The following is a 25,472-nucleotide window of genomic DNA, read 5'->3' as shown; positions in this document are numbered from 1 at the left end:
AAAGTGTGTGCGTGCGAGAGAGAGAGAGAGAGAGAGAGAGAGAGAGAGAGAGAGAGAGAGAGAGAGAGAGAAAGTTCATACATTTTATTTTTATAAAAAAAATTTGTTATATTTACACATCCCATGCAATTAACGTGATTTAACTGGTAATAAATTGAACAAATGGTAAAAACATAATATTCATTATTTTGCAGCTTTGTTATATAGATTAAGTTTTCATAAAACTAAAAAATGGATATACCTTCTTCAATACTTCTTTCTAGATCCTCCAATATTTTTTCCTGTCGTGATGAAAGTATCTTTAATTCTGAGGCTAGCAATGCAGCTGCATCAACAGCATTCCTCTGACGTTTCAGTTTCCTCTGTGACTGGAATGACCTGGGTGAAGAAGTGATTCCTTCACAGTCAGATTTTGGTGAGACAGTGTGACATAAAATGTCAATACTTGCTGAAAAAAAATCAGATGTGATAATAGTGTCATTGATTAATTATCAGAATTAACTGGAAGATAAAAAAATGTTTCTATATTACCACAAAAACACCAATTTTTACTTGAAATGTACTTATTTAGCTGCTGCTGAAAAAAATTAGCAGTATTATGCAATACACAGGGCGGTGAGAAACAGTGCAAAAAGCTTGTACGGTGAGAAACAGTGCAAAAAGCTTGTACGGTTTTTTTAGCATAGGTTGTGCTGAGAAATAACTGTTATGAAAAAAAAATGATACATTGTGACATTTCTGAGTTAATTAGCATTAAAATTAGGCAGTTAGACCCGTTGTGCTTGTGCAATTTCCAGCAGTACGCCAGCCAAAGGCAGTGTTGCAAAATGTTTTCATTTGGTTTCCTCAAAACAAACATGAGGGTGATACAAAAATAGGACACAGAACAGTAGTAAGAATCAAACCTAAGCCAGAGACTTAGCAGTCTTGTGCACTATCATCTACACTTTGAGAACCAACTGACACTATTTGTATTTGATGGGCCACTTGAATTTTCGCACGCAGTGGTCTGATTGACTAACTTCAATGCCAGTTAACTTGGAAAGAGTACAACATACTGATTTTTTTACTTAACAATAATTTCTCAGCTCAGCCTACCCTACAACACTCTTACAAGTTTTTCAGGCTCTTCCTGACCACCCAGTATGTACTATAGGCTTGCAAAGGGCAATGATAAAATCATGTTTGAAGTTCTCAAGAAAATTAGACACAAAATTAAAAAAAAAATTGCTTATTTCATACTTTTTTAAAGAAATCTCTCCCCCTCTCCCTCCCCCCCCCCCCCAAAAAAAAATCCCCACTGTACTGTTATTCGAATATGGCACACGAAGACTGTAAAACAGATACCTTTTGTGAAAAAATATGTTACTGTGGCAAAAATGAAAACAAAAGTAAAGGAAGTCAAACAGAACATTATGATCTTTTAACATTATAATTTTTTCTTAATTAAATGATGAAAGTGAGGACTCCTGCATTATTCATTTTTACCCTTGAGGAATCACATTGCAAAGTGCCTGCCTCAAACAGATTATGTCACTTGTCTTGAAGTCAAATTAATTTTCAGTTTCTGTTTTTCTAAACTGTGAGGATTTGTGTTTTAGATTTTATGTAGTTTAGCAGATAAACACACTTGTAGATAAAAGCGCATAGTGTAGAGTATGCTGTTCCAGCTAGAAAGCTCAGCTGTGAGCAATGGGTTCCCATGGGCACTGGTGTGCAGGAGCGAGTAAACAGCTTGCACACACATGTGCAACATCACAGGTGGACAATGCTGGGCAAGCAGCTTACATGCAGCACTGTGCACAAAACACTGGCTAGTGAGGAGACCATGTACAATGTAATACAGGATGACTGAATATAATCAACAAAAACATTAATATAAGACAAACATATGAACACTCTATCTAGTTTGAGAAATACATTTCTGTTTATTCATGATTAATGAAATATTGAGTGTCAGTCCTTGAGCTGCTGTATGACACAGACTACTCTTAAGTGTTGGGTCATATAGTTGGGACCTTCCTGCAGTTTTTACTCTCTTCATTACAGAAAACAAGTCATTCACAAGCATATGTTGAGCCAAACATAGATATGATGTCAGCTTGATTACTGTGTAATTTGGGAAAGTCTTCTGCAAGAAGATTGTGATACAATCTTGCCAAATTCGTGGTTTTGTAGTATCTGTCTTTGAGCAGTGTACTGTTTTGAAAATCTATTAGTTCTAGTCGTATTTCTGAAGAAAACAGTACCTGGCACAACTGAAAATGGAGGCCTAAACAGTTTTAACTCATTTTGTAGACATCATATGTCCTGAAACCTAACCTCAAAACTTGGGCGACATTGTACAATAATTTGTTGATAATCACTAAACATATCTCTTCAGGCAACTGAGGAGATGAAAAACACGTGAAAAAAGTTAAATTTCCACTAGCAAATTTTCTTTCAAATATATGAATTTTGTCCATGAATGCATTAATTTTATTGCATGTATCAAACAATTAATATAGCCTTTTCTTGAAGTGACGTATTTAAATTGTTTAAATGTGTTGTAATGTCAATTAGGAAGGCCAGGTGTGCTACCCATGTCTCGTCACTGACAATGAGTGATGTTTGCATCTCTCCTTTCATTTCTGTAAACAATGCAGTTTCTTCCCGAATTGCAAAAAATATGTTGAGAACTTTGCCTCTGCTAAGCCCCATACTGTGCAGTGATATGGAATATCACCATAGGCTACTTCCAGGTCATGCAAAAAGTCTTTGAACTGGTGATGGTTGACACTGTGGTACCTTACAAAATTTACACACTTCTCTGCATCCTTTATGACACTGGTGCATTCCAAACTTTCAGCACAAAAGGCTTCTTGGCACACAAAGCCATGTATGTTTGATATTTTTTTCCGAAATTCCATCTTGATTTTTTACTTCACACCAGTCACAAAGCTTTGCTGGCTCCAAACCATTTGCTGTGCTCTGTCAGTTGCAACAGAACAGAGCCTGTCCAATGGCAAGCACATGTTTTCTATAGACTCACAGACAACCTCAAATATATCACCACCTGTGTGTCTAGCAGCTCCTCAAAAACCTGTAGTTCTGAATTAATGCCCCTCACAAATACTGTGAGCAATGTCTGTTACCTGTGTGGTTTTATCAAGACCTAATGAAAAAGCTGTGAAAGTGTGGCACTTCTGCTTCCGTTGATTTTCGAAATTCGTGGCCCTATCACGGGTCTAACGAGATACCATTTACTTGGAGAGGCAAACTCCTTCAAATTTCGTAATGTCTGCTGATGCTAAGCACTCTATGACAGTGAGCAGGCATGATTTCACTGGGGGCCAACTGAGAAAGATGTTCCAGTTGTTGCAGTGATGTGTGCAACTTTGTAGCTTGCTTGAAGTGCTACATCAGTTGAATTGTCATCGATGTCAGCAATCTACAATAGTTGCATAACACGTTTGAAATAAACAAATTCATTATATATACAGAGCATGTAGAAGTAGTATGTATTCACTTGTTACTTATTTATTTATTTAGTATCAGATTTATCTGTTGCTGAAATTCACTCTTCAGTGTTATCGAGTTGCTTTCTTGAGTTAATGTCCAGCTCATCATAGTGCATAGTGTAAATACACATATAGTGATATTATATTCTTCATTATACTCAGAGCTTTACGACACACAAGACACTGAGGCAGCCCATCTTTCTCAACAAACACAAACCATTCTTCCACTGGGAAGCACAAGACATAACTAAGTGACAGGCTTGTAACACAGCAGTGTGCATGTGTCGTGAAATGTATCCTAGCAGGCAGCCTATCCTCTAGCAGCTGTTCTCTGGTCGAGCCTGTGATCCACGGGGCTGCCTTGGAACAATCTGATGTAGAAGACACAAGTTACCATTGACAACACTTTCTTCCTCAGTCCTTAATGAACATACTACTGAATTTTTATATGCCATGTTTAGTCTGTCAACACCGGACTTCTGCAGTCTTAGTTCATCTTTAACTGATCCAAGTACAGCTTTAATCTTAACTGGCAGACAAAATACACTTGTCACTGTGTGAAAACGTATATTAGCCAGATGACGAGGCACAGGCACAGACAGCTGCTCCTTCATCTCACTATTGGGGCTCTGTCTTAAAGGAATCAAATGAAATTAGACTGGCAGATAATATTCTAAATAGGGACAAGGTCTACCCTTTAAGTGAAATGCGGAATCCTGTTTTATTTTGGAAAAAAAGAATGAAAAAACAATGGTTTTTGACTTGGAAAACAGAGGCAGCTACTCCACAGTACTTTCCAGTTACCTGCCAGCTTTTATCACTTGAGTGCTGTACCTTCACTCTGCATTATGGGACAGGAGCAACGATTTCTCTCACAGACACATTGCTTCTCTTTGGTGTCACTTCTGAAAATATTTAACTAACAGATTTCTTACCTGAATATGGCAGCCAGTTGGACTGTTAAAATAAAACTGTATGATTAGGCTTTAGATCAAACAAGAATATTATGAATTTATATACCAGGAAAGTATAGATTGTCACATCATTATTTAGCGATTGCTGTTTCGCATGTTAGGGTGCTACATGATTACAGAGTGACTCTCAAAATTCTTTTCATTGTTTTAACATGGTTGTATGGTAAATAACATGATAATTATAAAACTAGAATATTATTGTATAAGACTATTAATACCATTACTACCCAGTCCTAAATCAAAATAATAAGTACTTATTTGAGGCTACTAATATCAACCCAATACTCCTACTATTATATTTGCCTTTTTATCATTAATTTTACTTGTGATATTAGTTCATTTGTGCAGGGGGTAAGTACCAGATTGCCAACCAAAAGTCTGGGGTTCAATCCCTAGTTATTTTTCTACAGTTATTTCTTCTTTCTCCTCAAGCAATGATTTTTTAATGGGGAAAAGTGCCAAGTTGCACTATGCACTATGGTTCAGAATCAACATAAAATTGTATGATTTGCTAGGTAAGTCAATTCTAAGAGCAGAGGAAGACAATACATCATACCACAGAACCAAGCCCAGTAAAGCATTACTGTGTTCAAACCAACATTTTAGTTGTGGATAACTTTACTGTTGTTACTTTGATAGCATTTAATAGCATCCTGACTCACTATACTTATTTGCTGTTCACTTTAATCTGATGGAGGTGCATCATTTGTACTGTTTGAAGAGAGTGGTTAATTTCTCTTTACATTCTGTATCAAATCTGCCACACTATCAGGTCCAGCAACATTTTATTACCTCCAGACTTCTTGGGGAACCAATTCAATTTCCACCAATCGTCACTCAGTCCCCTCTTCCCTACCATGCTCACTTCTATTCACTATTCCTTTACTGGACCATTTAATCACAAACCTCTTTCTTGTTCCCTGTACTCTCGTGTTGGATTTCATCATCCTTCCTGTGGTAACTGTAAACTATAGTTATGCCTTTTTTGTCTGAATCATCATCATCTAGAAAATTTAGAGTATCAAAAGTCACTTTCAGTCTAATTATGTAACAACATTATTTTCCCTTAAAGCCTGCCTCATCATTTTTTATGTTTATCGACCTGGAATGTAATGATATACAAGGTCTGTTGATATTGGTATCAGTTAAAGTTCACCCAAAATTGTGCACAGATTCATAAATTACCTTCAAAATTTTTTCAACTATTCTTTCCAATCAATTTCTCCAATTATTCAAGCAATTATTAATCCATTTCCACATCATTATTCAATGGCGACCGTTTAAAGGACGGCGCCAAGTGAAATATGAATAGACCTTTCAATTGATGAGATAAAAATTTTTGAGAAATGATTCATATTATTGTTACAAGGAACTAAGGAAACTTTCATTGTATTTGTTACATGCCCATGAGATTGGGAATGATAAAACCATTTAAGCAGCATATTAAAATTAATTCTGCCTACAAATGAGACGAGCCAGGAATACTGATTTCAGCAGTAAAGGTAGGAAGCTGCTACGCTGTATGCTTATATGGCGGCACTTGGCGCCATCACTCTGGCAGTGGATAATCTCTTTTTCTTCCAAGTAATATCCTTTACGGAAAGTGCATTTCCACAGAAAAGATGAAAATTTGTACAGAGTCATTATTAAAGTGCAAGATAAGTCACTATAAGACTGTGTCAGATAATAACCAGGTTCATTAGTGAATACACAGCTAAATCTACTTTAATTAAAGTGTGAAAACAGAAAGAATTTCATTTTTGAAAAATTTTATTCATAATTTTGTTAAAAACTATTCACAATGGAGTCAAAGGAATTGGTCATTGTTGAAAATTCATAACAAAATGCAATATGCCAAGATGTCGGAAATCTGAGCTCGGCAACAGTTGAAGGTAATACGCCAACTAGTGAACTGGCCCATGGCAACCAAAACAATGAGGTTGGCATCCCACTATCAATAAATGACGACACTGGTAATATAACTAATCATGATGCCACTTTTATGACACTCGGTGAGACAATTTCTCAGTTCTCACTAGGAAATATTTTTTCAAATAGCGAAACCGAAGAGTGCAACAGCGAAAATTCCTTTGATTATTTGCTCACGACATTGTGAATGCAAGAACAGGAAACAGTTCATAAAAACAATGTAATTACTAGTGAGACACACAATTTAACACAACTCATGCAACAAATAACACAACAGTTCACAAAACAGGAACTACAGGAAAGTGAAACACAACAACTTAAGGGTATGACACAGCAGTTCAAAAAACATCAGGAAAATAGAGGACAACAGTTTACACAGCAAAATCAGGCATTTAACGATTTCAAGAATAGTATTAGTCAACAGTTCAGTGAGGTGAGCAAAACTATACGCACTGAATTATCTGATGAACTATCTAGGAAGTTCGCAAGGCTAGGAAAATAATTAAAACAAGAAATAATTACTGACATATCCTGCAATATAAATACATTAATAGAAAGCGTGTCATTCATAGATGATAAATGGGAACAACTTCCAGGTGAGTTACAAAACCTTAGTGAAGCATATTCTCAAATTCAGGAGATGCAATCCCAAGTGGATGCGTCGGTAAAAATTGCACCTACCTACAGAAGTACAAAAGTTAAGTCTAAGAGTGGACCAGTTAAGTTTAGAGTCAAAATTTGCCAAAAAACAGAGAGATAAGATTTTTGCAGATGTAAAGGAAATAACTGAAAGACTGAAGCAGGAATGCTGGATAAGGGCAGCACCCTTGTTGGAAAGGTTGTATGAGAGTGTCAGATTTATGTAGATACAGTAGAAGCAGCTCTATAAGAGAAAGAAAGTCAGTTTCTAGCTAAAATAGATTCAAGTTTAAAGGAGCAGAGGAAAGGTTACAAGGCAGTATTGCTAAAACTACTGACATTCCAAAACAACATTTGACAGAAAAAAAACGATGCTTTTATAGAAGTTAGATACTTTCACTGGCTAGCCCTTTGAAAGAATACAGCGAAGGTTGCAGAATGTAACAACACTTGCCGGCAGTTGTACCTGTCGAGCAAGTGCAGTTGCCATGCGCTATGCCACAAACTAATATAAACATACCTATCACTGACAGTGCGGCATGTTTGTCAATATTACTTGCAGATGAAGGGTTACTTAGGCATCAACATTTTCTGGTATTTACCTCTGAAAAGGAAAGGAACAAACCCCTTGGTCTTTATCAGCCCATTTTGAAATGTTTTACCTCATACCTAGACCGAAGCCCAGAAAGTTAGATTAGTCGTTGGCTGCACACAGGGCGACGATCTGCTATGGGTTTTGGACATGGCGGAATGTTGCCACTACTATGAACAGTTTGAAAGAGACTTTCTGGGTAAATATTGGTCTGAGGTCATAAAGGGGAAGCTCAGACACAAAGTATTCAACCCAGCTCCATTCAGTAGCGAACATGGAAGCTTAAGGGACTATTTTGAAAAATATTTGAATAAAACCAGATACTGGATTAACCTGGTATCTAAAGTAGGCGTGCCGAAAATTTTAAAGAGCCATCTACCTGCCCACATCAGGGAATAACTCATTACCATTCCGGAACACGACACCGAATACTTTCTATCTTACTGGATTCAATAGATTTTATATATGAAGAGAGACCAGTACAACCCAAGCCAGTTAATACACAGATAGTGCCACAGGGATTTACAGACCAACGAGTAAACAATGGATTCGTAGTACAATAACAAAAACAACTACAACCGGCAAGTAGCGTATGGCCAGTCTGTATAATATGTACAGACACAGGCTATCAGCAATAATCAGCTGATTGCTTGGCAAACACAAAACAATACCAGACAGATGAATAATCCACAGGCAGCAGAATTTGGCCAGCAAAGTAATGCACATATGCAGAATAACACGCAAATGCAAAGGGAATTTGAGTCAAGAGCCTCACAGGATACTAACTGGTGTGATCAAACACCAACAGTCCATATAGTACAAGTTACACCTAACCCACAGACCGATGCCATCGCGATGCCGGAAAACTTGAACCGGTCACGGTAAAACCCCCTTCTGTGACCTGGGGGGAGAGTGGGGTACGAGCTTGATCAATACCTGCTTCATCAGACATGATCAAGGTAGTGATTTGAAAGATGATCTGTACCAAAGGAATGGGGATACACAGGAAAACTTGATAGCAGGTAATGTACAATCTACTATTAAAGCCAAAATATTTGACCTTGATGTACCCATTGTGCTTGACACAGGTGCTATGACTAATTTGATGGCACAGGGATTCTTTCAAGAGGGCATATACCCACACCGCCAATGCAAAATTGCAAGGTACAAACTTTGACTGGTCAGAAATTGAAAGGAGTCAAAATACAAGCTTTAATTCCCATCCAATTAGAACAGTTTTCTGTGCAATGTAATTTTTTGATAGTAGAGAAATTAATAGTTGACTGTTTAATTGGTATGGATACATTTAGGACATACCAAGTACAAATTGATGTATGCAAGGGCAAATATCATTTCATAGTAAATAACCAATTTTTTGCAATAGACCTAATCAGGGGAAGTACTGATAGAAGTAAAACTGAAGTTACTCATGACTGAGGTTCAATTGTAAATCCCACAGTCATGTTTATCACCACATACAACAGCGAACAGTCGGCAGCAGAATAGGTAAATGTCGGCACAATAAACATAAAGATAAGTGAATCAAAGTGCTTGTCTCATGAACAGCAAGTGGAACTTAGGGAACTGACGCTTGCTTATATACACGTATTTGAAAAAAGACCAGGTATCATTATGGACTGTATGTACAAAATGGAAGTACGCCCTCACGTAACTTTTTGTTCTACTTCATACCCTATACCATGGACAAAGAGGGAAGCACTAACAAGGGAATGGTCAGACTTGTCATGCCGAAACATGTATTGCTTTTTTTAGCACTGTTATTTAACTGTGCAAAAGGTTCGTATGCAAAATTGTGGCTGTTGACATGAACTGGAAGTCACCTAAAAAAATCACGAACATCGCTGTTTTTCCTGCTTGGCGCTTGCAGTGACGGCTGGCCACCCCTGGAAATTGCGAGTCGCGGGCGTTGTGCGCATGGTCGGGAAGTGCGGCCGTCTTATCGCGGCGTTCACTAAAGAGGAATATCGCTGCACGGTTTTGGTGGAATGGGGAATCGAATATTCGTTTCTGTGGCATGCACGTCCTTTTAATTTCTGGTACGTATTTCGAAACATACCGTCCTGAAACTGGTTAGAGAGGTGAATGATGTTCTGTACATGTTCATCTATACTCCGTAAGCCACTTTACGGTGAACATTCAATCTCCCCTCACAGGTGATGGCGAACCCTATAAATATTTAGCTGCTTGCCATGGAGATATACCACAGACACCAAATGAAGCAATCAATAGAAAACACGCGTGAAGACTATGTGTTGTGCGACATGGTTGTTAAACTTCTAGACGAGCATGCAAATGGTGCAGACATGCGGCTAGAAACAACTGAAACACTCGATATTGCAGACTGTGAATCTACAGACGGCGAAGACACCGACGAAAAGTTGCACTCATGAAGACTCTTCGATTGATAGTGCCACGTACCATTATCAATTATCTCCGAAACTAACACCAGCAACTCCAATTACCTTCTCAGACAAAGAAAAAGTGGTGACGTATTGGTTGAACGAAAGTGGTAAGAAACGCCTACATGTCAGTACTGTTCAAAAGAAGTATCGCTTTGTCAGTTCTGAACGTGAATTGCACAGATGGAAAAAGGAAGTCGCTGGACGACGTAAGAGTCGACTGGAAATTGCGACGGAGATAAATGTGCGACTTTTTGAGCTATTTACCGATGCCAGACTACAGTCATTTAGCGTCACCGATACAACTTTGCGTGATTGGGCGTTAGAGATTGCCAACGCGATAGGCGCTAAAGAATTTACAGCTTCTGAAAGTTGGATTACTCGCTTCAAAAGATCACATAAAATTGTGGCAAGAAAAATAACAAGATTTGTTTCGAGAAACAGGTCGGAAAATGAAGTGACACAAATCGAAATGATAGAAGCTTTTCTTACGAATGCAAAAAATAAGATCGATAGTTTTAGTGAATCGTACGTGTACAATGCAGATCAGTCAGGTTGGGTGCGAAAATAACACTGTCATTCAAAGGGGAAAAACATATTGAGGCGATTGCGCAGTCCACCCATTCATACACTATAATGTCCATAATTAGTCTGGATGGTTCATTGCTGCCTAAATTATATGTGTGTCTTCGAGAACCAACTGGACGTTTTGGACCACGAGTCAGAAGAATAATGTTCTACGCAAACAATCTTGTGGTAGACGCATCGAAGTCTGGAAAAATGGGAAATGAAACCGTTACACTTTTCATGCGTCATGCTTTTCTTCCGTTCTGCGGGAACAAATCTCTTTTCCTTCTAGATTCGTGGTCAGGTCATAAAAGGTCTGATTCATTAAAAGCTGTATTTCGAGCCCACACTGACAAAGAAGTAGTGATACTTCAGATTCCACCCGGAATGACGAACGTAATTCAACCTTTAGACAGAGAATTTTTCCGTCAGTGGAAGGCATTTTACAGAAAACTAACAGAGAAAATTATTGTGTGCAGATCATTGCAATTTCCAGTCTATCACCGTGACAATATTCTCAAGCTGCAATCAGTAGTACATTATCAATTTTCTTCCCCACGGTTTCAGAATTTGATTAAATATGCGTGGCACTCCTCGAAATATACTGATACTAGGCCTGATTCATTCGTAACACCAGCCCAGTTTTGTCTACGACATCTAACAACGTCTGTGATTCGCAGGGCTGTCATATGTCGTCTTTGCTTGTATGTTCTTGGTGAACAAAAAACCTATGTTTTGAACATTGTATCAATATTTCGCATTTTTGCGGTAATTACAAGAAATAAAATTTGGACGTGTTCTAAACCGTATATTTATTTGTGTCTATTTCATAGCTATTTGGAAAGAATGTTGTAGATAACATATCAGCCATATTTGTCAACGAATGTTTAATTATCATACAATCGCTTTCATTGGGGAATCAGCTCTCTCACTGCTGTGGCAAGAGCGGCGCGTAGCTAACGCCACCTTGTCCCTACATGGCGTTGGTATAACGTAGCGAGAGAGGTCAGGGTTGTACAAGAGGCAAACCATGCGACAATAATGTCTTACTTCATAAAATTGTTTACAGACTTCCAGGTCATGTCAGCAGCTAAAATTCTGCATACAGACTTCTTGCAATGTTAACTCACAGTGGTAAAAAAGGCAACACAGGTTTCGACATGACAAGTCTGACCATTCCCTTGTAAGAAAAGAGATTAACAGGAAGCTAGAATGGGGCATTACACGACCATCATTTTCCCGTTATTGTAGTCCTATTTTGGCCATGAGTACGCCAGATGGCAAGGTGCGCTTGGACCTTGACGCACCTAACATAATACGATCATTGTACCAGTATGAACACATCCCGACAATTTATATAGGAACAGCTTATGAATTTCCATTATGCTAAATTTCTTACTACAAACAATCTCCGGTTCTCTTATAGGCAAATAAACTACATGAAGAAAGTCGGAAGTATACCGCCTTTGTATGTAGAGGAAGGAACTTAGAATTTCAAGTATTACTGTTTGGATTGAACATAAGTGAAGGTGTATTTATCCTCCGCTCTGGACAAAGTGCTAGGACCTGAACTTTTGAGTAAGGTAACAGTATACTTGGATAACCTTTTAGTCACCACACCCACTTGGGTAGAATGCCTAAGATTAATTGAACAAGTATTGAACTGCTTTTCCGAACATGGAGTAACAGCAAATCTCAGGAAATCTAATTTTGCACAAGAAAAGGTAAAAATTTTTAGGGCACATAATCTCTTCGGAAGACATACTGCCAGATCTTAAAAAAACTTGATGCCATTAGGAACTGTCCTGTTCCTCAAAACAAGTGGCAATTGAAGGCATACTTATGCCTAGTCTCATTTTTTTGGGAACTCATACCTAACCAACTTATGAACAGTGATGCTTTACTCAATCTCCTCCAGAGAAATAGACCTTGGTTATGGGACAAGCAATGTCAAACCAATTTTGAGAACATCAAGCAAGCCTTATTAAATGCTACTACTTTAGTATATCCATTGTGGATGATGAACTGCGACTGTGGTTTAAACTGGCGTTTTTCTGGTAATAAATATGCAACCTGTCAGTTTTTTACGATTTATTCAACCATGAACATGTTTTCAAGCCACTGCAGGCTCATCATCAGATGGAGGTTTACAAGAACATTATGTTGTGGACCAAGTGGAGCTAGATGCTGTGCAGGTGCTGCTGGCAGAAATGACGGAAATTTAGTAATCGGTGATGAAATATTTACAAACCTGAAAGTTTTTCATGTTTTAGGTACTTACAGTGCACTGCCTTGTGGAATAAATATCAGATTGCTTCTTATAAAATACGTATTAAGCTATGTACACAAATAAACTCATTATTTAGCTACACTTGGTCCTACAATGATTCACAGAATGTAAACATTCGATGTTTTTACACTGAATATGGATATGGTAGATATTACAGTTTACTACATAATAATCTTTGGCAAGATATATATTACATTATGGTGCAAATATTACTAGTACAGATTTTACATTTCAGTTAATGTTTTTCAATGAGGTCCATCTGCATTCCTTTCTCAGTAATGTGAAGCACAGAAAGATCGCCACTGATATCACCAACAGTGCGTTCATGGCGAGCTTTTCAATTAACAATAGTTTTGGATTAATCAACAACATTAAAGCTCTAATAGTGCCAAACACAGCAACATTTGCCTACTTTGATATAGTAAACCTCTACACCAATATCCCCTGAAAAGACACTCTCACAATAACATAAAAGAATAATCAAATATGAAAAGCTAAACAATGCAGAAATTTTTGAACTCATGGCTCTGAGCACTATGGGACTTAACTACTGAGGTCATCAGTCCCCTAGAACTTAGAACTACTTAAACCTAACTAACCTAAGGACATCACACACATCCATGCCCGAGGCAGGATTCGAACCTGCGACCGTAGCGGTCACGTGGTTCCAAACTGACGTGCTTAGAACCGCACGGCCACACCGGCCGGCTTTTGAACTCATGAAATTGCTTGAATTAGTCCTCTCACATAACGATTTTTCATTCAATGGTAAATTTTACATGCAAAACAATGGTCTGGCAATGGGTAACAGCCTTGCAGGCTTGCCTGCTGAGATATTTATACTTAATCTGGAACAAGATTTCTTCTTAACAGATCCACAATTTACTGACAAAATTCTGTATTATAAAACATATGTAGATGACACAATAATAGTCTTCAATGGTGCAAAAGAAGAACTAAATAACCTAGCAGATGAAATGAATAAAATGCAACCAAATATCAAATTCACAGTTGAATACCAGACCACTGAAGGAATTAACTTCCTTGTGATGACTATCTCCACTCACAATAACAAGTATACCTTCAAAATGTATAGAAAACCCAGTACCAGTGATACTGCCATTAACAATACCTCATGCCACCTAAACTAACATAAAACTGCTTTCTTCAGGTCATCTGTAAACCGTATGCTCCGCACCCCTATCAGTGTAGAAGATGCTTGTAAAGAAATGAACATACTTATATTTATAGTCCAAAATAATGGTTATAATGCCTCTCTGATAAACACCCTAGTTGAAAAAATCCAAAGTAAACTCAAGCATCCACCACCTCCATTACAAACCAAGAAAGAAATGCCAAAATTTGTCTGTCTTTCATTCCTTGGCAAAGTGTCATATAAACTAGCAAATATTTTCAGACCAAGCAACATAAAAATATCCTTCCACACTGACAATAAACTATAAAATAAAATCGTTCACAATAATAAATTCACTGGAGTTTGGCACAAAAATTCTGGCTTTTACAAACACACACACTCCTGTGCTTGCTTCTGCATAGGTCGAACAGGGAGAAATTTTGCAACCCACTACAAAGAACATATGGATGCCCTTCAGCTCGAAAACTTAAATTAGTCCAGTTTTGCATCACATATTGCTCATCATGAACACACTGTTAGTGACATCAGAGACAATCATTCTGTGCTACACGTTGCTGAGAAAGGAATACAGATGGATCCCTTTGAACAATTCGAAATTTATATCCACAAACTAAAATCACCCCAAAAAATTCTGAATGAACAAACTGAGTCAACACAAAACCTTTTCTTCCAGCATTTCCAGGATATCTGGGCACCAGAACAACAAAAATGACAATAATAACACATATTCATCTTCCTGCATAAATCTTGTTCTTCTTGGCATGTAATGACTATGGTATTCTGTAACTTACAAAATATTTTTAATTATATATTAAATATCAGAGTCTAGTTTTTACCTTCTGTATAACTATTAACCCATATTAAAAAACTTTTTGCCAGTATAAAGACACTCCTGCAGCTAGCAACAATTACCGACATGTAAAATCTGTACTAGTAATATTTGTACCATGATACAATGTATCTCTTGCCACAGACTATTATGTAGTGAAGTGTAATATCTACCATATCCATGTTCTTTATAAAAATGTTGAATGTTTACATTCTATCGATCATTGTAGAACCAAGTGTAGCTACATACTGTGTTTATTTGTGTACACAGTTTAATAATGTACATTATAAGAAGCAATCTGGTATGTATACCATACCACAGTGCATTGTAAGTACCTAAAACATATAAAACTTTCAGGTCCTTAAATGCTTCATCACTGATTACTAAGTTTCCATCATTTCGGCCAGCAGCACCAACACAGCATCTAGCTACACTTGGTCCACAACATAATGTTCTTGTAAACCTCCATCTGATGACGAGCCCGCAGTGGCTTGAAAACATGTTAATGGTTGAATAAATAGTAAAAAAGCGACAGGTTGCATATTTATTACCAGATAAATGCTAATATTTTATCTCAACCATACATGAGGAAAGATTTGTGTTTATGCACCGACACATCTATTCAAAGTTTGGGTGCATGACTTTTAAAATGGTAGAAGAAGAGGGGAAAACTCATCCCTAAAGTAATTACAAACATCCCTAAAGTAATTAGCTTCACCAGCCGCACTTTATACTAACCTGAACGTTCATATTCAGTTAAGGAGTTGGAGGGTTTGGTTGTAATTTGGTCCTTTAAAAAGTTTGAAATTTCCTTTGGGGTCAACAAACAAAAGTATACTGTGACTATCAGTCCCTATTGATTTTGTTAACTTGTAAATTGCTACAGTGATGGATAGCCACGTGGTGTATGTGTCTTCAAGAATTCGAGTTTGTAATAGCGTAGATAAAATGAAACCAGAACATAATTGCTGATGCTCTTTCTCGATTCCCACAAGGCTTAGAGGAATCTAACAATCTTTTAGAGCAGGAAGGCAAAATAAGAGCTGTGTTGATGGAAGACAAAACACTCCAATCATACTTTATGTCCACATGTGTAAACACATGAAGCAATTACAGCAGGAAGACACACAGTGGAGTAAGATAAGAGAAAAACTTGTGAAAAACAGTGTTAAAAAGTTAAAAAGGTTTTTCACTATTCACAAAGGTGTTCTGCTACATAGGAACCATCACAAACAAGAACACTGGCACGTGTGTTTGCCAGAGGAATATGTGGATGATTTTACCTTGCGCGCGCGCGCGCGCACACACACACACACACACACACACACACACACACACACACACACACATTTATTGTCTGCCAGAAAACAAAACAATCTAAGATCTCGAAACAGATTGAACTACATCCCATTGTGGCTAAAAAGCCTCTAGAAAAAGTATTCTTGGATGTAGCTGGACCCTATCCCAGAAGTGAGGATGGCATTAAATATATAGTAGGTCTGTATGAGATTTTCACCAAATATTTAAAATTGTATGCTGTACAGAACACTACAGCCAGTTCAGTTATACGACGAATCAAAGAGGATTATTTTGGAAGAGTAGGAAAACCAGAAGTCATGTTAACAGATAATGCCGCATATTTTGTTGGATGTGAAAGGAAAGAGTTTGTAGATTCTAACCAAATCAAACACACTGCAGTATACAAATATCATCCTGAAGTATCCCCCATAGAAAGGTTGTTAAAGAAATACAATAGGTTTGTGAGCATCTATATACCCCGTAAACATACCAAGTGGATTGAATTGTCACTTTCTTCTTACAAGTTGTTAACAATATTCCCCACAACTACTGGATTTGCACCAAATGAGATGATGTTCAATTGCAAATAGACAGGCTATTGGTAGAAACCTTTGGAATTATCATTAGACACTAAAATACGACAAGCAGTAATCAACCTTGAAACCTGCGCTAAAGAAAGGAAAGGAATTCAAGACAGAAAGTTGAAATGTACAACACAATTTTATGTAGGACAAAAGGTGTTACTTAGAATATATCCCAAACCCACGAAAAATGGAAAACTTAACTGCTAGTGGCAACTACTATACACCAGACCAGAGATAATTACTAACGTCCCCTAACTGGGAATGTATAGATTGGTACACGCAAACACACAAAGACTTGAGAACATTTATATATTGAAGGGCTGTATAATACCCTTCAAGTTGTATATTTGTATAATAATATTAGATTTAGGCTGCTGGAGAGCCACATTCCAGAATTTATGTTGTTAGCTGTTAAGGAAAATTTTTGTTTGTATTTTTCTTCTTACATGTCAAATGTGTAAACGATAGGATGAGTGGTTGAATTCACTTTTATGTGTCTAGAGACGACAATACTCTAAATAAAAAGCTTCATCTTGCGCATAGCCCAGTTGTAAACAAATAAATGAACTTGTGAAATGCATGGTAGCGTGCAATGTAATACACAACTCGCCACGAAACTAGTGGTATCATAGCAACACAGCGCATGCGCATTCAGGAGCAAGCTAGTCAACAAATAACAAGTGCATGTGTGCCAGACGGGCACGGCTGGAAGTGTTGGAGCACCCAAAACAAACAAACCTGATGAGCTACAGCACACACTAGCATTTGTAAAGCCTATCAAATAAATAGACACATAGAAAATTAAGAGAGAGTCTATACTACAACTATGATTATCTACACAATACACACACACAAATACAGGGTTATTACAAATGATTGAAGTGATTTCACAGCTCTACAATAACTTTATTAGTTGAGATATTTTCTCAATGCTTTGCACACACATACCAAAACTCAAAAAGTTTTTTTAGGCATTCACAAATGTTCGATATGTGCCGCGAGCTCGCAGTTCTGGCACGTTTCTTGGTAGAGGAGGTTTAAACACTGAATCTTTCACATAACCCCACAGAAAGAAATCGCATGGGGTTAAGTCGGGAGAGCGTGGAGGCCATGACATGAATTGCTGATCATGATCTCCACCACGACCGATCCATCGGTTTTCCAATCTCCTGTTTAAGAAATGCCGAACATCATGATGGAAGTGCGGTGGAGCACCATCCTGTTAAGACGAAGTCGGCAATGTCGGTCTCCAGTTGTGGCATGAGCCAATTTTCCAGCATGTCCAGATACACGTGTCCTGTAACTTTTTTTTTTTTTTTTTTGCAGAAGAAAAAGGGGCCGTAAACTTTAAACCGTGAGATTGCACAAAACACGTTAACTTTTAGTGAACTGCGAATTTGCTGCACGAATTCGTGAGGATTCTCTACCGCCCAGATTCGCACATTGTGTCTGTTCACTTCAACATTAATAAAAAAATGTTGCTTCATCACTGAAAACAAGTTTTGCACTGAACGCATCCTCTTCCATGAGCTGTTGCAACCGTGCCGAAAATTCAAAGCGTTTGCCTTTGTCATCGGGTGTCAGGGCTTGTAGCAATTGTAAACGGTAAGGCTTCTGCTTTAGCCTTTTCCGTAAGATTTTCCAAACCGTCGGCTGTGGTACGTTTAGCTCCCTGCATGCTTTATTCGTCGACTTCCGTGGGCTACGCGTGAAACTTGCCCGCACGCGTTCAACCGTTTCTTCGCTTACTGCAGGCCGACCCGTTGATTTCCCCTTACAGAGGCATCCAGAAGCTTTAAAATGCGCATACCATCGCCGAATGGAGTTAGCAGTTGGTGGATCTTTGTTGAACTTCGTCCTGAAGTGTTGTTGCACTGTTATGACTGACTGATGTGAGTGTATTTCAAGCACGACATACGCTTTCTTGGCTCCTGTCGCCATTTTGTCTCACTGCGCTCTGGTGGCAGAAACCTGAAGTGCGGCTTCAGCCGAACAAAACTTAATGAGTTTTTCTACGTATCTGTAGTGTGTTGTGACCATATGTCAATGAATGGAGCTACAGTGAATTTATGAAATCGCTTCAATCATTTGTAATAGCCCTGTATAAGCTAAGGAATTATATACACAGGAAATGGATGCTAAACTATGAGATTTTTACATATGCTAAGCTGCTATATACATTATATCTATAAATGTACGATATTTACAGATTTAAGCACTGAAAGTGCAAGCACTAATCATAATTGATAGACGAGAAAAGTCTTGCTGAAGGTAAACAAGGTTGCACCATGCCTCTAACACACTTTATCTTTCAGATTTATATGGAAAGTAGAGATGCATACATGACATGAAATAAGTTTTGTGATAATATGACTGCACACTGAAGCGAATGAATACATGGTTGAATATATGAAGAAAGTATTAGTAGCCATCGAGGCACTACACATTTATCTATGAAGATTTAGTCTTTACTTAGTATTACATTTTTTCTTCCAGGGGACAATGCACTGAACATCCTGTACCATATAAACATATAAAACCACACCACATGTAAATATAGTTTTAAGTTTATGATACGTATGAGGGGGATAGTGTGAAAGTAAGTGAAGAAGAAAACAACACATCACAATGCTGAACTAAGGTTGAGTACTACCAAATAATCAAGGGGTTGAAACCCAGCTAACTACTGTGAGCGTCGACTATGCATAAAAATATCAAACACCTGAATTACATTGAAATTTTTAAGCATGTTTGTTACTTATGTGAACACTGTTTTACGCTTATTATACGTAACATATCATACTGATGATAGAACTCTGTAAACCTCAGCACATGAAATGGTTATCCTTTATACAATGAACATAACAAGTAAATACTGAACTGTACTTTTAAACACTGAATTAGTATTTGATATGATTCTTCATCATCATCATTCATCCCCATTACGGTCAGAGGAAGGCAATGGCAAACCACCTCCATTAGGACCTTGCCTAGTACAGCGGTGCGGGTCTCCCGCATCGTCCCCTACGCTCCTCGGAGTACGGGACCTCATCATCATCATCATCATCATGATTGGTATCATAAGATTTGAGTTGTGCTTAGAAATAACAAATTATTTTGTTCTTGGGATCGCAGTTAAGTCTATTAACAAGATGTAACTGAATAAAAAGCCTTTCTGTGGAATTTCCACAACCCTGTAGTGTGCAGATCTTTCCTGGAGAATGCTAGAGAGACGAGACCACGTGTAGTTATCCCAGTGGTGCGTAGTAACTATTGTAGCGACTATTGTTCAGTTCTTTGATTCTTTTTGAACTGATAAATATGCCCCGATATGGAGACACTGTAAATTGAAATGAAGTGTGTCAATATATGCCATAAATGAAAACAGAATCTATTATTGTATGAATGTTATATGAAGCATGTATAGCCAAATGAGAGTAAAATGTGTACTCATATAAATGGAAGCAAAGAATGTAATGAAAATGAAATCTGACAAAATCTCCTAAAACCAAATGACAAGTAATGACCCTATATATAAAAAGGGGAGAGAATATGTTACAGACTACAATGTATATAAGCGACGATAATGGCATGTCAGCAAATGAATAGGATAAGTGTATTTTGTAATTGTATCTTATTTTGTTATGTTATGTGTACAGTATGTGGAAAGCACACTACAAAAACTTTATGTAATGCAACTGTACGAAAGCCACTCAAAAACAAAGTGCAAAAACATGCGAAACCTGACTGCAAAAATGTAAAGTGTACGTGTGTTAAAACAATATGTGGGTGTACGCGTGTAAACTAAAAATGGCAATACTTCAAGTAACATGAATTTTCTGTGCTCAACGAGGAACTTACCTCGTCAACAGATGTCTGATGTATGGCTGTCTCCCCAATGAATAAGTGAGAGCAACAAGGTGAAATAAATTCCTCGGGACACTGATATGGAAACCAGTTGTTACCGTATCGAAGATTTCACAAAGGATCACACCACTGAACACGAGCTTCATGAATTTGTGCAGTGCAAATCACTGTAAACGCACAACATGGCCACACTGTCCTCGTACTGGACATGTGAGCGTGAACTGTGATAATGGACGTTGGGCTGTGCGTGCATACTTCACAAGCTGGACACTGTGAAGATGCTGACTTACAATAAGGGGAGAATGCACTTTGTTATGAGAGAAAACTTATCCTAATACTGTTGATTTCTTCAAACCTTGAAATATAAGAATCTGACATGCCCATATAAATTGATAACCATTCAGGATAACTCTAATGGCTGAAAATAAAGGTTATGTCCATACCAGCCCGGATTATTAAACCTCTAAAAGGGAAATAAGCTCAGCCACTGTGCACCTCCGTATGACATCAACCCTTTTGTTTCAGAAGTGGTAGCATGACGACGCATATTTGGATCTGTCATACCAACAGTGTTAAAAATGTGTATTTTAACCATTCTTAGAAGTATTATAAAAAGTTATTAGAAAAGGAATATTTATTTGCACAGTTGTAAGTTCAACTCCTATCTGTTCATCATTTCATTCGCCGCCGAGATCCTGCATCAAGAGGTTTGGTGCAGATAAGTATAATTAACACTGTATCTGGAGGAGCATTCCTGCATCAACATTGTCACACTCAATACTAAACACGATGGAATTAATGTGTAGGTAATGACACAGATTTGATAGGCACCTATTGAACTTGGTTTACTTATACCAAAAATATTGTGCTTTGTGTGCTTAAGAACTTATAGACAATTGACAATTGAATGGTTGCATTGATTATTTAGTATTGTACACTACTGGAAGCAGCAGTACATAATGCAAATTATGTTTACTGACATACATAGTCTGTTGATATTGTTATCAGTTAAACTTCACCCAAAATTGTACACAGATTTGTCCTTCAAAATTTTCTCCACTATTTTTTCAAATCAATTTTTCCAATTATTCAAGCAATTATTAATAGATTTCCATTTCCACATCCCTATTCACCGGTCTGTCCAGAGTCCCAACCTGAAACCAAGGGAACAGATCTGGTGCGAGTTAGAATATTGACTTCGCCCCAGACGCCATTACCTTCTCTGCCTTCAGCTCTTGAGGAAGAACAGGTTGCCAATTCTCCACAGACATTCAGACACATCAACAAAGGTGTCCCTGTAGACTCCAAGTTGTCACAAAAGTGAAAGGTACACACACCATATTAACGTCCACTAATAGGTGTCAAGTTATTTGTGATTAGATAGTGTACCATGAAATTCCTCCCTTACTTATTTTGATAGATGGATGCCTTATCAATATCCCCTTACATAACATATGTAATGATTTTTGTTGTTGAAGAAACTACTGACAATAAAAAAGAAGTAATAGTGATGCAGACATCAGACTGTTCTCTACGGCACAAAGACTGTCATCAGATGAAAGCCCAACTGCTTGATTAGACAATGTTTTATTAGTATTTGCACCAAAAAAAAAAGCTATAGCGGCATCTTGTTTCTCAAAATGAAACCTGCAAAGCTACAGAAGTAGCATTACAAGTAATTAATCCTTGTTTATAGAGTACAACTATAACTCAATCCTTAATTGTTTCAGATCTATGAATGTGGTACACAGGACAAGCCATTATTGGCCTTTAGATGACCAAATTTGAATAATAATTTCCTTCATTGGAGAAGGAATTTATCTACATTTTCAGAAAATATTAGATATATCCGGAATTCCTGAAACTGAAAATACTGGTTGGGAAACAGAAATTTTATGGTAATCTCACCAATTGAAACAGTTTCACGTGCTCTTCACAAGAGACAAGTTGTGTCTCCCTTGAGATTTTATGGAAATGATGTGGCACGTATATCAGTGAGAGAGAGAATATATATAATAGAGGGAAACATTCCACGTGGGAAAAATAGATCTAAAAACAATATGTCTGCTTGTGTCTGTATATGTGCGGATGGATATGTGTGTGTGTGTACCTGTCCCCTTTCCCCCCAAGGTAAGTCTTTCCGCTCCCGGGATTGGAATGACTCCTTACCCTCTTCCTTAAAACCAACATCCTTTCGTCTTTCCCTCTCCTTCCCTCTTTCCTGATGAAGCAACCGTGGGCTGTGTGTGTGTGTGTGTGTGTGTGTGTGTGTGTGTGTGTGTGTGTGTGTGTGTGTGTGTGCGCGTGTGTGTGTGTGTATGTGTGAGGGGGGGCGAGGGGGGGAGGGGACGAGAGAGAGAGAGAGAGAGAGAGAGAGAGAGAGAGAGAGATTTATATGTTAAAAAAAAGTCCAAAAGAAAAAAGGCCAGTGAAAACCTGTTAAGAATTGAATTAAAAAAAAAGACTACATGTGTAGTGCAGTAATACCTTATGACAGCAATAAAGCAGTTTGCAACAAAATAGTATGTCAAAAAGAACAGCAACGTACTCCAGGCTTTTAATCCAGTTTAGTTATTCAATTTCTGGGACAGAACTATGGCCTGTACACATGGTGTTCCATAACTGATAGATTTATGTTGTTCATTACTTAGTGATTAGTTTTCAAGGTGGCATAGTGAGTGAGTGAGTGTGTGTGTGTGTGTGTGTGTGTGTGTGTGTGTGTGTGTGTGTGTGTGCGCTTATTTGTTCAATCATGAGGTTATCAGTGACCTTGCAAATATTACTACGAACAAATTTGGTTAAAATGCCATTAAACAAGGAACACCACACATTCCACAAAAACACAGTGGCTCTCCCAACATCACTCACGGTACCAATGTCTCTCACAGTCATCCACACAACCACACTGGCTCACAGCTTTTAAAACACCGTAAAAATTACAATTAAAACATAAGTTACATAAGAAGAAAGCTAAAATAAGTACACAAGGAAATGTAACTGGCTGATCACCTACTGAACACATGGAGGGGCCTGCCACCCTGATGGCTAATTAAAAATATCTCCAAAAAAGTAGAGGAATCAAGTCAGACATTTCACAAAACCTTAAAGTTAAAATACAGGGCAAATTAGTCATCAAATGAAGTGCTGCTCTCTAGTCTGAACATAAAACACAGTCTACTAAAATTTGTTGCATTGTGACCTGTATGCCACAAGCACCACGCACTGGAGGCTCCTCTCAACTGCATGGCTGGAAGAAGGAGCTACACAACAGCTGAGATGCTGACTTTATCAGATGCAGCTGCAAAATTGTCCAGAAACGAGGAGCACGGCACAGGACTTCTTACCACAGATGTCATAATGTTAATGGTTATGGCAAAGAGGGTAACACTTAAAAACTTTCCTGAGGAACACCATTCTTCTGCTCAAAATTATCTGATAGCTTGTTTTAGTAATTAAAACAGTGTTTAAATATAAAGGACTGAATGAATACGGAGAGTTGGCCATGAAAGCCCCACTGGAGGTGCAGTCCTAGAGTTTTGGGGCTCCAAGTAGTGTCATATACCTTGGTTCAAATGGTTCTGAGCACTATGGGACTTAACATCTGTGGTCATCAGTTCCCTAGAACTTAGAACTACTTAAACCTAACTAACCTAAGGACATCATACACATCCATGCCCGAGGCAGGATTCGAACCTGCGACCGTAGCAGTCACGCGGTTCCAAACTGAAGCGCCTAGAACCGCACGGACACACCGGCTGGCGTCATATACCTTACTGATATCAAAGATTATTCCTGTAAAATGCTGTTTACGTAGGAAAGCTTGCTCGATAGCCATCTCTAGCAGGGTCAACCTGTTGAGAGTGGCTAAGGAGATGTTCTCTAATATCCAGACAAGATGATGGCTGACTATTAGCTCCAAGGTCTTTCCTACACAGCTCATTAAGGTGATATTCCAGTAACTACTTTCAAATGTTCCGTTCTTTCCTTGTTTGAGGGGAAGTATTAAAATTGCATCCCTAAACAGGTCGGGATAGTGTCTTGTCTGCCATATCAAATCTGAATGTTTTAAGAGGATTTTGTCTGATGATGTTAGCAAGCGTTGCACTATGCTGCATCAGATTTGGTCATGACTGGGTGCAGTATTATGAGCCACAGATAGTGCCAAATTCAGACCCTACATGGCGAAAGGGCAGCTGGAGGACCCAAAATTGTTGGACCTGAAGTCCAGCCACCCCTCTCCATGGTGACAGTGCACTGGTGGAATTCTTGAACTTGACTGGCAGTGGCAGTGGTCACTACAGAATCCTCTATCATTGTCTGGTCGATGTCTCCAGTTATTGTTTGGAGATACCCATTTCAGCACTGCTGCTGTAGGCAACCAACTGCATTTACTGGAAATCCTCTTGATGGCTTTCCACACTTTTGCAGAACTGGTAAAACAGTTGAGAAAGTCCAGGAACACTTGTCATGACTTTTTCTTCCTCTCCTTGATGATGTGTGGAGCTCTGGCTCTCATTACTCAAAAGGCTGCAAGATTTTCTGTTATTGATGATGATGATGTCCCACACTCCTTGACAGAGCGTAGGGGACGACGCGGGAGACCCGTATCACTGTACTAGGCAAGGCCTTAGCGAAGGTGGTTTGCCATTGCCTTCCTCTGATCATAATGGGAATGAATAATGATGATGAAGACGACAACAACAACACCCAGTCATCTCGAGGCAGGTGAAAATCCCTGACCTCGCCGGGAATCGAACCCGAGATCCTGTGCTCAGGAAGTAAGAACGCTACCGCGAGACCACGAGCTGCGGACTTTCTGTTATCGG

At 38.3% G+C, this 25,472-nt stretch overlaps 1 protein-coding gene across 3 annotated transcripts in view; it reads right to left on the bottom strand.

Moving 5' to 3' along the window:
• The window catches only part of LOC124711389 (germinal-center associated nuclear protein), a 294,702-nt gene that overhangs the window by 11,252 nt on the left and 257,978 nt on the right, over positions 1–25,472 (bottom strand). For all 3 annotated transcript variants that reach the window (XM_047241452.1, XM_047241443.1, XM_047241459.1), the window contains one exon: positions 242–448. In XM_047241452.1, the coding sequence (XP_047097408.1) occupies positions 242–448 (207 nt within the window). The remainder of the gene's footprint in view (positions 1–241; positions 449–25,472) is intronic.

This window comes from Schistocerca piceifrons, chromosome 1 (assembly GCF_021461385.2).
Source record: "Schistocerca piceifrons isolate TAMUIC-IGC-003096 chromosome 1, iqSchPice1.1, whole genome shotgun sequence".
Classification (NCBI taxonomy): domain Eukaryota; kingdom Metazoa; phylum Arthropoda; class Insecta; order Orthoptera; family Acrididae; genus Schistocerca; species Schistocerca piceifrons.
This window is presented reverse-complemented; position numbering and strand designations above follow the sequence as displayed.